Source organism: Octopus bimaculoides, chromosome 15 (genome assembly GCF_046866305.1).
Source record: "Octopus bimaculoides isolate indiv1 chromosome 15, ASM4686630v1, whole genome shotgun sequence".
Taxonomy (NCBI): domain Eukaryota; kingdom Metazoa; phylum Mollusca; class Cephalopoda; order Octopoda; family Octopodidae; genus Octopus; species Octopus bimaculoides.
In genome coordinates this window covers 55,820,665-55,834,759 of record NC_142942.1, presented here as the reverse complement: position 1 = coordinate 55,834,759, position 14,095 = coordinate 55,820,665, and the positions used below count along the sequence as shown (strand labels likewise).

At 33.4% G+C, this 14,095-nt stretch overlaps 1 protein-coding gene across 6 annotated transcripts in view; it reads left to right on the top strand.

The window, feature by feature from the left end:
* LOC106881480 (uncharacterized) overlaps positions 1-12,788 on the top strand; it is a 31,746-nt gene extending 18,958 nt beyond the window's left edge. For 4 of the 6 annotated variants that reach the window (XM_089363889.1, XM_089363891.1, XM_089363890.1 and 1 more), the window contains 8 exons: positions 914-949; positions 2,593-2,619; positions 5,329-5,355; positions 8,019-8,072; positions 9,250-9,342; positions 10,117-10,178; positions 11,129-11,198; positions 12,077-12,788. In XM_089363889.1, coding sequence (XP_089220015.1) covers positions 914-949; positions 2,593-2,619; positions 5,329-5,355; positions 8,019-8,072; positions 9,250-9,342; positions 10,117-10,178; positions 11,129-11,198; position 12,077 — 370 coding nt within the window. In that variant the 3' untranslated portion in view covers positions 12,078-12,788. The remainder of the gene's footprint in view (positions 1-913; positions 950-2,592; positions 2,620-5,328; positions 5,356-8,018; positions 8,073-9,249; positions 9,343-10,116; positions 10,179-11,128; positions 11,199-12,076) is intronic. The other 2 variants (XM_089363888.1, XM_089363886.1) reach the window with 1 other exon arrangement.
* Positions 12,789-14,095: the final 1,307 nt, after the last annotated feature.

Below are 14,095 nucleotides of genomic sequence, written 5' to 3'. Positions count from 1 at the left end.
TTGTTTTGCTACTACATCACGCTGCTTTCATATACCGTGAATAAAACTGAATATCCAGATTAAACAAGTCTTATACAATCCAGCATATATAAATCGAATGTTAATTTTACGATGTATTTGAACGTTTCTCATTTTTGATGAATTGGTAATTGCATTGAAACATATATTTATCCATACATTTACACACATACATATATAAATTGGGTTTTGTTTGTGAGTCTACAACGTTCTGAACAGCGCATAGTTGAACATCGGAAACGAAAAGCACACGAAATACTTGCAAACTTTAATGTGATAATAGCCCAAAATGAGGGAGATGCATATTTGCAATAATAAGCACTTTTCAATGATAGTTTGTCTTGAATACCTATGCATATGGACGTCGTATACAACGCTTATGATAAATTAAACAATATATTTGAAGAGTATAGCTTAGAACGTCTTTTCTCGTGACCTCTGGTACAGGTGTGGAGATTTCCCTTGCAGACTGTTCCTTGCAAATAAAGTATTATTGATGGAATTCTATTCCTTGTTAGGACAAAGGTTAAGCTTCGACTCTGGGGTTATATAACGCTTTACTTCCTCTTTTTCAATTCTCTTTGTTGCTTGTATTCTAAGTTTGATGCATTAATATAAATATTTATACTTAAATATAGAAGGTTTTCCGCCTTTGATTTCTCTTGTTTTGCACGCATACATATATACATATTTTGTATATCAACAGCAAGGTGTTATATGTAATGATTCCTCTTATAGTCATTTGTTACCCAGCGGAATTGGCTACATGTAAGAACATGAAAGTCTTAGTTTGAATCATTCGAGCATTACTAAACTGAAGATTTCTTGTTCTCACCTGTTGGCTATATACATATATATATATATATAATTGTTTATATGTCAATATTTTTTTCAGAACTGACGCTCTCTCAAGCTTCCTGGGAATCGGAGAGTAAGTATTGAAACACAAATTGTCCTAAATACTCGATTGATGTAATATTCTATCACTTAGGCAAACAGTTTATCAAGATTTGTGTTCCAGCGAGATAGAAATTTAGGGAACTCTATATTATTAGGCACGGAGTTAAATCCAGTTAAATCTCCTATGAGAAAATGCAGCCTTTCATTAAACGTCTTTGTGGGATTCATCCTTATTCATCTTATACACCAGATTCCGAACCCCTCCTTAGTACCGAGATATCGAATGCAGAAATTACATACACAAGCAAAGCATATACTACTTAAATAATCTTGTACGTAATATGCTATATACATATCTAACTCACAATTTAAACCTCAGATATTCTACAGAATCTATATTTATAATGAATGATATTATATCCTAGTGAACTTTCGTGCATATCCCTCGTCAACTGCTAGCGTAACGAAATAACCTCAACTACGCTCTGCCCTGCAGGACATGGGTAATAGAAATTCAACATGCAAAATGTCCAAACGATCCATGTTTTAACAACAGCATCCCTTTAAAAGTATACATGATAATCATCAACCTCCTTAATATCACAGTTGCACAGGTTTTAAAATGAAACAAACCATATCCAATTTATGACTGTCACGTCAATGGACCGGCTCCATGTGTATATGGATTATAACTTTAGCCGGTAGAGTTCACAATATTTCGAATAGTGTCTAATCAACTTTAATTTGATGAGCTTCCCTTAGGAAATATATGCATTACATAAAATATCAACATACTATATAAGTTCGGTTTTATATATCTGCATAACGGGTGTATATAATATTAAGTTCCAAATGTTATTGAAGAAATAACCCTAAGTCGAAGAAGCAAAGAATTGTGTGAGAAAGCTTCTATTAAGATATCGAAGATAAGGGCTTTTGAAACATGGATTATTCTATGAATTAACAACAAGAGTTCTGTTTTAGAGAGTCTTCATACTCGCAGTTAAGATTTATAATTTGTGTAAACAGAAAAGTATCCTGCAACAGTTTTGAACGTTGCAAATTATGTAATTCATGTATGTTTACTTCCTATATGAATTATGTTTACATTTTATAAATAAAAAGAAGCCAAATACATTTCTGTTGCACCTATATACACAGCATTCTGATGAATATGCTTGTGGTTCATCGTTTGTCTGTGCCTCTCAACTAACATCAGTAAAAAGGAACTAAATCCGATGATGATGTGGCGTATAGTATTATGATGCACGGCACACTAGTTTACGTTAATCAAACTGGTTTCAATATACACACACGGACATAAATAAAAATGAACTAAACATCAATAAAAATGAAATAAATCGTGTTATGATGCATGGCATATTAGCTTACGCTAATCAAGCAGGTTTCTACATACACACACGTACACACAAACACACATTTTCATAAACATACACATTAATCACTGTAATATTATAATCCGCTGACGAGACTTTTGGTCACCCAGGGAAAAATATGCATAACAGAAACACCTGTTATTTCCTTAATTATAGACAGAAGTTTCGTTTCCCTAGAGTCACCCTTAACATTAAAATGACATCTTACTTCATGAATATCATGACAATGTACCATTTTTGTTAATAAATTTACCGTCTCATTTTCCTTTACATTCAGCAGTGATACAGATAGCAGCGCATCTCAGTAAGTATACAATATCAATCTCTTTTAAGTGTATGTGCCCTACCTCTGCACTAAGAGGACGTTTAATACCAAGGTTAATCTGGTGAACATTGATATTTCTAGTAACATTTAATGTCAATGATAAAAATTGTTTCTCTTATAAAAAATATATTATTAATTTGAAATAGTTATTATGTTAGCTTGTTTTAGAATAACACTAAGTTATATCAAAGTAGGGCGTAATTGTTCGGGTAAAAACTACCATGAGTAGAAGAATCAAACACGAACGACAATACGCTTTTGTACCTGGAAGCTAGTATTTATATTTGGAAAATTGTATGCTTCTCCAAATTCATAATATTACTAATCTTTCCTACAATAGAGAACTAGTAGCAAACGAAATGTATGATTGACGTATACTAAGACGTATCCTGCTACAGATTCTGACATAGCAAAATATGCAAATTAATAAATTTTAGCTCTAATATTAATTGTTTTAACTTGGAAATAGAACTTTTCTTTTCCGCTATAGAAAGAACATTCTAAAGTATATTACTCACAGTTAACAGTTTTTCTCTGCCTATCAACTAACGCTAGTGAATAACAATGATGTATATTACGGTTTTATTTCGATGGTGCGATATTAAATGACCATTCTGCTTCCGATTAGGTAACGAGTGCATCAAAATTCGCCAGTGAAATACGCGTAACGATTGTTTACTTAATGTAATTTTAAGACCAAATTTGCAGTTTATTCGATTTATACGTATGTATGTATGTATGTATGTATGTATGTATGTATGCATGTATGTATGCGTGCATGTATGTATGCATGAAAGTACTAGTTCAATCAGAACGAACAGTTACTATTCTATCATTTGAATATATTATATAATTATACGATTTTAAATATAACGTGAAAAATCAGTCAAATTTAGAATTCCTTTGATTAACACACACACACACACACACACGCACACACACACACACACACACACACACACACACACACACACACACACACATATATATATATATATATATATACATATATATATATATATATATAAATATAGATATTTATCAAAGGAATTCCAACAAAGTTTTGTATATGGTGGATGGTATGACTTGAAAATTCAGATATTGATGTGTGTCCGTTATATATCTGTGGTAATGGATGATCCTTTTTAATTACCATTATATCTATGAATGGTAATTTGGTACAGCTCATCTCCTTTCTAAATTGGAGAGATGAGAGTAGGTTGTTCAGAAGGATATTGAACTCTTCCAGAGTATTTAGAGATTCTGTCCAGATTACGAAGCAGTCGTCAAGATATCACTTCCATGTCTTTTCAATATAATTTTAAAATTTAGTGCTACAGCTTTCGTCTCCTTCTTGGTAAAGTTGTTCTACATAACAATGTGAAGTGAATCGTTGGTCCTATAAAGTCATTATTTAATGAGTTCTTTCTTCACTAATTTAATAATCGCTTTATAGCGGCAAAGATCCACTTCTAATTGTTATTTATTTCTCCATTTTCTTATCGTCTATATATACATTAAACTATGGTTTACCTTTTGAATTGCCTACTGCTGTATACCTTATAACGAGGACCATACATACTGAGCTAATTACCAGGAATGCCTCTATCCCTTAGATGGTTTCAATACGTCTAACATACCTTACATAATATATATATATATATATTAGACAAGCCAATTTTGTGAGGGGTGTTCAGGACATATATAAAGAAAGAGATATAGCGAGAGTCTTACAGCTGTTTCTGGGATATTATGGATATCCCTTCATCAGCCATGATGTGAGATGGTTAACTAGAGGTAAATATCTGTTTTCGATATAGAAATTATTATGGAAAAGTGAGGAGATAGGGAATATAGAGGGACATAAGAGAATGTGATAAGAAATAAAGTATAAAATATTGTAATTGTAGTTCTATTATCCGAGTAAAGTGTTGTAAAGAAGTGGTAAAAAGTTTCCTGTACATAGTAAGTTCCAATAGTAGTTCATGTTTAGTAATTTCAACGTATGGAGCCTTGGATTCTGTGTTGCTCATTCGAAGGAATTTTTTGATGTATATGAACATTTGAGAATGTATTAGTAGTATTTGTGGATAGACGGGTGGGTAGATGTGTATGATCAGAATGATGAGATGTGTCAAAATGAAGACAGGAAGAGAAAATGAAAGGATGAAAGAGAGAAAAGAAGACTAAAATAAAAATATTCAACCCTCCCCCTTAGTGCCTTTCAAACGTATTACGCCACCTTCCACTCCTCATACATTCCTTACATTCTTATCTCTTCCTATCCCTCAGCTACTCCTCTCCCATCCCTCTCATGGTATTTTGACTACCATCTAACACACCTTTTCATTTTCTCTTCCCCTTTCTTTATTTCTTCTTTCCTCACCTATTCCTTTTGACTGTTCTCCTTATTTTAACATACATGTTTTTATTCTCCTGTCGATGTATCTGCATTATGCATAATGCCTGAATACTCAACAAATACCTTTTTCTGTTCTTTAAAACTGTTATCATGTATGGTCGTAATTAATATGTATGTCTCATGCCACAAATATCTGATTTTATTGGTAGTTATTTATATTCCGCATAATCCAAACAGTTTTCCCCCTAAGAAATGTTTATAACATTTAGAATATTTGCAAAGTTTGTATCAGAGAAAATAACATGGGTATTTCTTTTCATTTCTAGAGTGCAAGATATCAATAAATGGAAAGAGTAAGTTTTTTTCTTTTGATAATTCTTATTAATTCATTTGCTAACTCCATGCATCACGTTTTATCTTGTGGCTAGCAGATCACAATTACTAGTCCGCAGACACATGTATTTATCCTTGTTCGAAAACACAAGCACACGCGTATATTCTTTTATTCTTTGATTTGTTGGTCATTCGCCTGCGGTCATACTGGAACACCAACTTCAAGGATTTATAGTCGAATAAATCGAACCTAGGATTTACTCTTCAAGACCCTAGTACTTATTTGATCGATCACTTATGCCGAACCGCTAGGTTACGGTGATGCAATCACACCAACATCGGTTGTCAAGCGATGGCGGTTGTCGTAATGGTGGATAAACACAGACAAAATGTCACACACGCTTAAATTTATACATAAACATATATATTTATACATAAATATATATATATATATATATATATATATATATATATATATATATATATATATATATATATATATATATATATATATATATCTGTCTGTGTGTGTGTGTGTGTGTATCTATGTGTGTGCGTGTGCGTGTGTACGTGTGTGTGTATATTGAAAATTAAATATAATTACAACAAACGAAAAGTTGACATACCGATAACAATCTATCTATACACACACACACACGTACACACGCACACGCACACACACAAACACACACACACACACACACACACACACACACACACACACGCATATATATATATATATAATTAAAAAACGTTGAGAAAAAAAATAAACAAACATATACTACATACAGCGGCGGCAGAGGACACACAAGGTCACCAACTCTTCACCAGTTGGCGCAATTTCAGCGATTATCGATATGTTTGATTCCATTCTGGTGACACCGGCAAGAAACTTGCTTGGAATAGGACCAAAGCATAAAACACGACGGGCTCTAAGCGTAACCGTTTCTGGTCGGATGAGGGATTAAACAAAGAAAATGAAGTGCGACGGCCGTTTTTCAAGCTGCGTTCTTTTTGTTTCTTTGAGCGCGCATGTGAGTGGGTCAGTGAGTGTGAGCATACACATGTATGTACGTATGTATATATGTATGTATGTATGTATGTATGTATGTATGTATGTATGTATGTATGTATGTATGTATGAAAACTTGAATGACGGACAGAATCAACAACTATTGAAAAGTTTGCAAGGCACAACAAAAGTTTTATAAAAATAGATAAATGAGTGCAAAAGCAATAAAAGAGAATGACTTTTCCCAGACACAACAGAATGTATCATTTAGTTCAATGCTAAATTGAAGGCGAAACTGGCAAGAAACAAACATTTGTACAAATGTATATGTATATATATATATAGTTAAAAAAAACAATAACAAAAAAACAAAAAAACAACAAAGTGAGGACGTGATATGGATAGTATTATTGGACGCTCAGGAAAGGAAAGAGAGAGTGTATGACGTTTCGGGCGTAGCCCTTCGTCGGAAAGATGGAATGTTCGGAGAATGGAAGAACAGAGAAAGAGGAAAATGGTACCGATGCCCACGAGGTTACATGATGAAAAGACCGGAAGAGGAGGTGGTGGGGGAAAAGTTCTTTCTAAGTTAGGAGAGTGAAAATGGGAGATGAATCTGTGCGTTTGCGAAAGTCTGCGAGTGTGTGTGTGATAACAGAACGTGTGTGTGCGTATGTATGTGTGTGTGTGTGTGTGTGTTTGCATGGTTTGGTGGTTTATCTGTTAGTGTGTTTGTGTGTGTGTGTGTGTATGACGTAGTGGAAGAAATTAGTAGCAGGACTGGTTAGTGGACGCTGTAGACAGTGTAGGTGGAAGGTCAACAGGTGGTTATTTGGGTGTGTGTGTGTTCGTGTTTGTGTGGGGTTGTCGGTGTTAGGTACGTGTACGTGTGTGTGTGTATTTTGTATGTGCGCGTGTGTGTGTGTGTATGTCTTCTGTGCGTGCGTGTGTGTTTGTGTGTATGTGTATGTTGTGTGTATGTGCGTTGCTGTGTACGTGTGTGTGCGTGCGTTTGCTATTGTATATGCGTGTGTTGTTTATGCCCATGTGTGTATGATTGTATGCGTGTCTGTGTGAGTGTGTAGTGTTGGTGAGAAGTGTGTGTGTATATATATAACTATATATATATATATGTGTATATATGTATATATGCAATTATGTATGTCTGCTTTGTGTAACTGTATATATATATTTATATATAAATACATAAATACATATATCGTATCACATCGCATAATATCATGTCATTTACATAATCATGTGTTGCTTGTGTCATTTCCCCATTAGTTTATATTTAAACGCGGTAAGATAAAAAGCAAACATTCTTGTTTATTTTGGGAGAGCTGTTTTTAGCGAAACTTTTCTGTACTACACATTTTCTGTTCCATATGATTATTATACAGATGCAGCAAAATTGACTGTGTGTGCGGGCGTCTGTATACCTATCTGTGTGTCTTTCCGCTGTCTCCTTCTCATACACATACACACTCACATATGCTATTATATATAGAAATTTTCAATTAAATCTACTATTATAATTTTAACTTTAATAAGAGATCACGTATACACTGCCTTCTAAGGCGCAGTAAATAAAAATTATATAATGATGTTAATTGTATTTTGTACCTATAAAAATGAATAGCAGTATTATTTCCAAACTTTCCATTTTAGTATGAAGATCACAAACGATAAGGTTACTGTTGTACTCGTAAGAGACCAGCGTTTGTAAGTATACATCTATATCTTAATATAACTAATAAATATCCGTCACATCCCGTAGTATCTATTACAGTTGAACAATACTAAATAAGCTACAAATAGTAACGATAATTCAGCGTTTGGAATCTTTATACTTTAAAGTGTTCCTCATTTCCTCTTCTTGCTATATACAGAAAAACAAAACACGTTCAAATTTGTCTTGTCTTTTGATAATCAAATTTACTCTTAAACCATATGTCTATAAACATTACATCTAATGAATTCTACTGATGCAAATGTTTCTTCGAATTAATCAAATCCATAAACTGAGCATGACAATCAAGGAACAGATTGCTCTCCAAATTCAAACCATGTCAACTATCACATTGAACTTTGCTTATCCGGTATTTTAACATGTAGTACCTTTGCCTACATTCTCGTTCCCTCCATATATAGATTGCCAGTATTCATAACTATGTATTTCCGTATAACGACTTCCCAGTGTCTACTAAATTTTGATGCTTCAAAAACAGAGCTGTCGTTACGTAACTGACACTCTCATAACGTGTCGCTTCCTTGTTGACAAAGTATTTTCGCTAAACACTTCTATATCATTTAATATTCTGTACTCATGTGTGAATTTCAACAGATTTGATCTATCGTATGTAAATAAAGTGATTATATAATAATTGCATTTCTGTGAACACGCAAATTCACATTGGACACTGCAAATTATAAAAGGTAAGTTCGACCTCGGAGGAATTTGAACTCAGAACGTAAAGACAGACGAAATACTGCTAAGCATTTCGCCCGACATGGTTACATTTCTGCAAGATCACAGCCTTACATTAGCATGCAGATTATAAAACGTTGAGCGGCTCGGCAGAACCTTCCAGAGAGCAGAAGTGAAAAGTAATCTTCAAATTCAGAAGTAAGGTTATATTATGTTCAATAGACACAGAAATTATACTTTAAAATCTGTGCGAAAAGAAAAATGAAATAAAACATAGAATATATCGAAAAGAATGAAACCGCATTAAATATTTTTAAAACGTTACATTACAATAAATGTTGTTGCCCCATCTGTGCCTTATTTTTGTGCTTATAAAATGTTTATCTAAAGTTTTGAAACATAAATCCTAACATTTTTTCTCTCGTGATTATATGAAATATTGTTTCCTTCGGTTCTTGTTTCTTATGCAAGTTTGAGATCTTTCAAGATTGTGATTGAAGATTTCCAGCAACATGTGCTGAAATGTTTGGACAAAGATAAGAAAATGACCGCTGACGAGCACAAGTGAGTTTAACTATTTATTTCATATTTGAATTATCAAAATGCAAAATAATTGTTCCTTATTAGTGTAACATTAATACACTAATATGTAAATGGATTTACATATTTATAGTATTTGCTAAAGAGATGCTTCCATGTTCATCAAATTCTATGGAGGAACTGATGTATGTGCACACACGCACACGCACACAAACACACACACATATCGATGTCCCTTTTTCTGTCTCGTTATTTGCGTATTTTGTACATTGGTTTTCGTATTACCTACTGTATACTTAATGTTGGTGATGTCCTGTACCCTCATGCATATATATATATATATATATATATATATATATATATATATATATACATGTATGTGGAGACCACGAATGACCATGGTATTGCTCATAGAAAGTTACCCTCCGAGGCACAAGTCCGGGCAAGGTTGTTTATGGAAGACCAGCAGTCGCCCATACGTATCAGCACCCCCTCTCCACGCCACCGATGAGATCCAAGGGAAACACAAAGGCCGATGAAGCTTGGCCCCAGTGACGCCGCAACTCATTTCTACAGCTGAATGAAATGGAACAACGTGAAATAAAATGTCTTGTTCAAATATTATATACATTCCCACGTAGAACTTTTGCGTGAACTGGTGTTGGTAAAGAAACAAACGTAAACAATTATGAAAGAACAGTTTAAATCTCTGTGTTTTTATTTGGAATAACCAGAGACAGACACACACACACACAGACACACATATATATATATATGTTCATGATTTTTCTTTTTCAGGTTCTGTAACATAAAATCTCAGAGTTTCGACGAGGATGATCTTGAAAAAAAACCCAATGATGGTTAGTTGCATTTGTGTGAAACCATTTTTTCCGAGCGTATATAAGTTGGTAATTTTTATAAGTGATATCGCAAAAAATCATGTATTTGTGAGGCACGGCAATTTTGATTACATTTTCATTTTTGCATTTTTTTTCATGTGGATAGAAAATAACCCAATTCATAAAATGGAGGCGAACTATATTATGTTGTTCAATTTTATTTTATAAGCGTACATTTAATTGTTATTTGGTACCCCGGTAAAATCATGTTTTTGCTAAGCAAATTCGTAATTACTTCGACTGCAGGCACAACGGAAACATATTTTTGATTCCTAAATTAAAATCTTTATATATTAAACTTGTAAAAGGCGACAGAATATACATTCTTATTTACTTATCTATTCTGTCATATGGCTCTATGTCATATTCCAAAAGTGCAAGGTTTTCGTGATTTTAAATTTTGGCTGGAACTCTCACAAAATACCTCTTGACATTTTGTTAACACTTTAAATACGAACTTGTTTAACAAATTCCTCGACCTGTGCAAACAATGATAAATGTAACAATCAATAAATTTGTTCAAATAAATTATGTTATAATATGTGTACATTGTGTTATCCAATATTATCGACATAGAGAGTTATGAAATGAAATCTTTCTTCATAATATACGTACAATAAATTGAAATACACATTGTTAAATGCCTCGTTACTATACGTTGTATTACACAGGATATAAACACAAATCCAACCATTGTGCTTGGTCACAGCATTAAACGCAGGAGTTGTCATTGAATTGTATAAATATTATTATTTCAATGAAGATAATTCCATTTTCAATTACTTACCCTTCAACAATTTTATATGAAATATTATGTTATAGATAAGTAAACAATACTCATTTTCAGTTTGAAATATAATGCATTTCTATAATTATTTACTTAAAATGTTACTGTTCCGCTGTATTTTCAGGTGCGATACCAAAAAAGTCTCCGATGCTGGCATTCATGGCAATTGCCATCTGCACTCTGTTACTTAACTAGTACGTATATTTTATTAAAATAATACAATTATGAATGTCTAAAATATGAAACAAAGTCTTAGAATATCCAGGTTGAATACATGTTTCCGATCTCAATGTGATTTAAAATTTCCTTCTATTATTGAAGAGTTTGACTACACAGTTCAGTCAGAAAGTTACATTAAAATCGTTGAGATACAGCACTTTTTGTAATACTTTATACTTTTCTCTTTTTCTATTCCCTCTCTGTTTTTGTTTCCGAAAAAAAAAACAAAAAAACTTGGAATTATCACGTAAATTTGATGTTTGATATTCTGAAATTAAAGAACATGCACACCATCCAGAAGAATTATAGAAAGAGAGAAATATTGAAAATCATTGCATATTGAATTAGAAACTTCACAGATTTCTCTTTGCTCAATAAGAATATTTGAGAATTCACAAGTGTTTCTCATTGTAATGAAAAATATAAAGTGATTTCTAAGAAAGTCATCTTTCGAAGGAAGGCTAAGTGCGAAAATTAAATAGGCCTTGCATTTCGTCAACATATCAAACTAAACAAAGAAAGAAGCCCACAAGATTAAAAGAAAAATGGAAATTGGAGAACATCATTACAACCTCTAGTTTATTAAAAAAGAAAGGAAAAGGAAGTGTAATTTAAAAACAATAAATCCTAAAATTGGTCTTCCAATTTTTTTTTTTTTTTTGTAAATCATACAATTTAAATAGATAGTGCGAATATTGTTTCCGTTAATAATTTCAAAATTATTTTCAAACGAAAATGTGTGTGACTTAAAGGAGCTGTTATTTCTAGGGCATCCCATGACCAACTGATTCTTTCTTAATTTCTTTGTCACTTCGACGTACATTTATAATTGCCAATTTTCTTCTCCCCACAGGTACATTTTATCGAATGAAGATGCGGTCGAAGAAACATTACCCATTTTTTTGCTATTTTAACTTTTCTGTTATATTTTCGAAAAATGAAATGGAAAACCACTGTTTTATTTTATTTTCGATTTAAAAGTGATAAAGTTTCTCAAAAACAAACGTGATTTCCCAGTGTGTTTTCCCAGTGTGTTTTCCCAGTGTGTTTTCTCAGAAAACACACTGAATGTAATTCAAAAATACATATTTCCTTTTATGCATTTGCTTACCACATTCCTGATTTGAAATCGTGTACTAAAATACATATTATTGTATTTCGTAACAACGTGAGCCTCGTCCAGGCTAGCAAGACGTTGAAAGACGCACACACACACATGGACGCACACACATACACACAATTGCACACAGATATATCTATATTTAAATTTGGGTCAACGACTTTACGCACAGCACCACCCCTCAGTGGTGTTGTGTGTAAAGTCGTTGACCCAAATTTAATGTTTGTTCTATAACTAATGCTTCTTTTTCTTTCTGTTCTTCATTGTTTTAATATTTAATATATTTCTCTAAATTAATAGCACAATAATTAATCTTATCACGTTACATACTCAATAGGACCCATTTGATGCTAACAATATTACTTTACGCCCTCTGATAATGTTGCCTGAAACGTCCTCTCTATCACAAATGAAACAAATGTCTAAATAAAGATGATTCAATTGATTATGTCTCTGTTTATTGAATCACATTTCCTTATGAACATCAATAGTATTGGGTTGGTGCATAATTATTGCGGCTTTTCGTTCAACAAATTTTATTCAACAAAGACAATAACATTATTTAACAAAAACTTCCGTAAATTACGGTCTGACCGTCTACCAAGCAACAGGGAAGTAGTAATGGAAGTAGATGGTGAATATGCTATGTAATAATCATTTAAAGATGTTTTTGTTACATGTTTTTGTTGCATAAAATTTGTTAAAAAAAAGCCGCAATAATTACGTACCAACGCAATAAAATATTGCAGAGGTAGACAAAATAATTTAAGAACGTAGAGAGATATCATTTCCTGTAATTCAGTGGTCCAATCTCCAAATTTAATTCACTCCTTTTATCTTAAATAAAAAAGAAAACGTTTGTAGTGCTGCAATGAACATTTAAAGCTTTCCGTTGTCTTTTCCACACCACAAGATTCAAGATTAAGCAGACAAAATGTAAATGTATTGCACAATTCATTTCGTGTTAGGAGTTTGCAGTTTTCTTTTATTTCCGGAAGTTTTCCGGAGTTGTTCTGTAGTGCGCCAACAGATGGCAGCACACAGTTGCATGCACAGTGAGACCTAGCGGTGACATTTATGCAGCAATGTACCAAGTGGCATTGCTGTGTTTAATTAGCAAGTTGTGAAATTTGTGTATATTGTGATCGCACATATTTTGTAGTTTGCGATATGGTCACCGACAAGAAGGTGGACCAAAGATCTTACGTGAACTTTTGCTTTACACTTGGGAAGTCTACACATACATTTAGCGTGTTTCGGTAAGCTTACAACAATGCGGCAATGGCTCGTACGCAATGTTTCGAGCAGCACAGTCCCTTGAAATGTGGAAGAACTCCCCTAGATGACAATGAGCGATCTGGAAAACCTACCACGAACATCATGCTTGGAAATGTGGAGAAAATTCATCAGCGTGTGCATGATGATCGTTGGTGGACATCAATGGACATTTCTGATGTCGTTGGTCTGTCGTATAAGTTCGTATAGATAATTTGAATTGATTATGTGGCGTCTCTCTGAAAAGATCGTCCTCCATTTTTGGCAACTAGACAGAATAAATATCCAGTCGAAGCCTGTCTAGATTTCCGTCAGCCTGCAGCTGATGATCTCTTCTTTAAGTCGAGGATGATCAACGGTGACGAGAGTCGTGTCTACAGATACGACCTCAAGACGAAGCAGCCCTGCATTTCCACGACTTAAAAAGGCACAACAGAGTCCCAGCTCATTCAGGACCATGAACCAAATGAATCAATA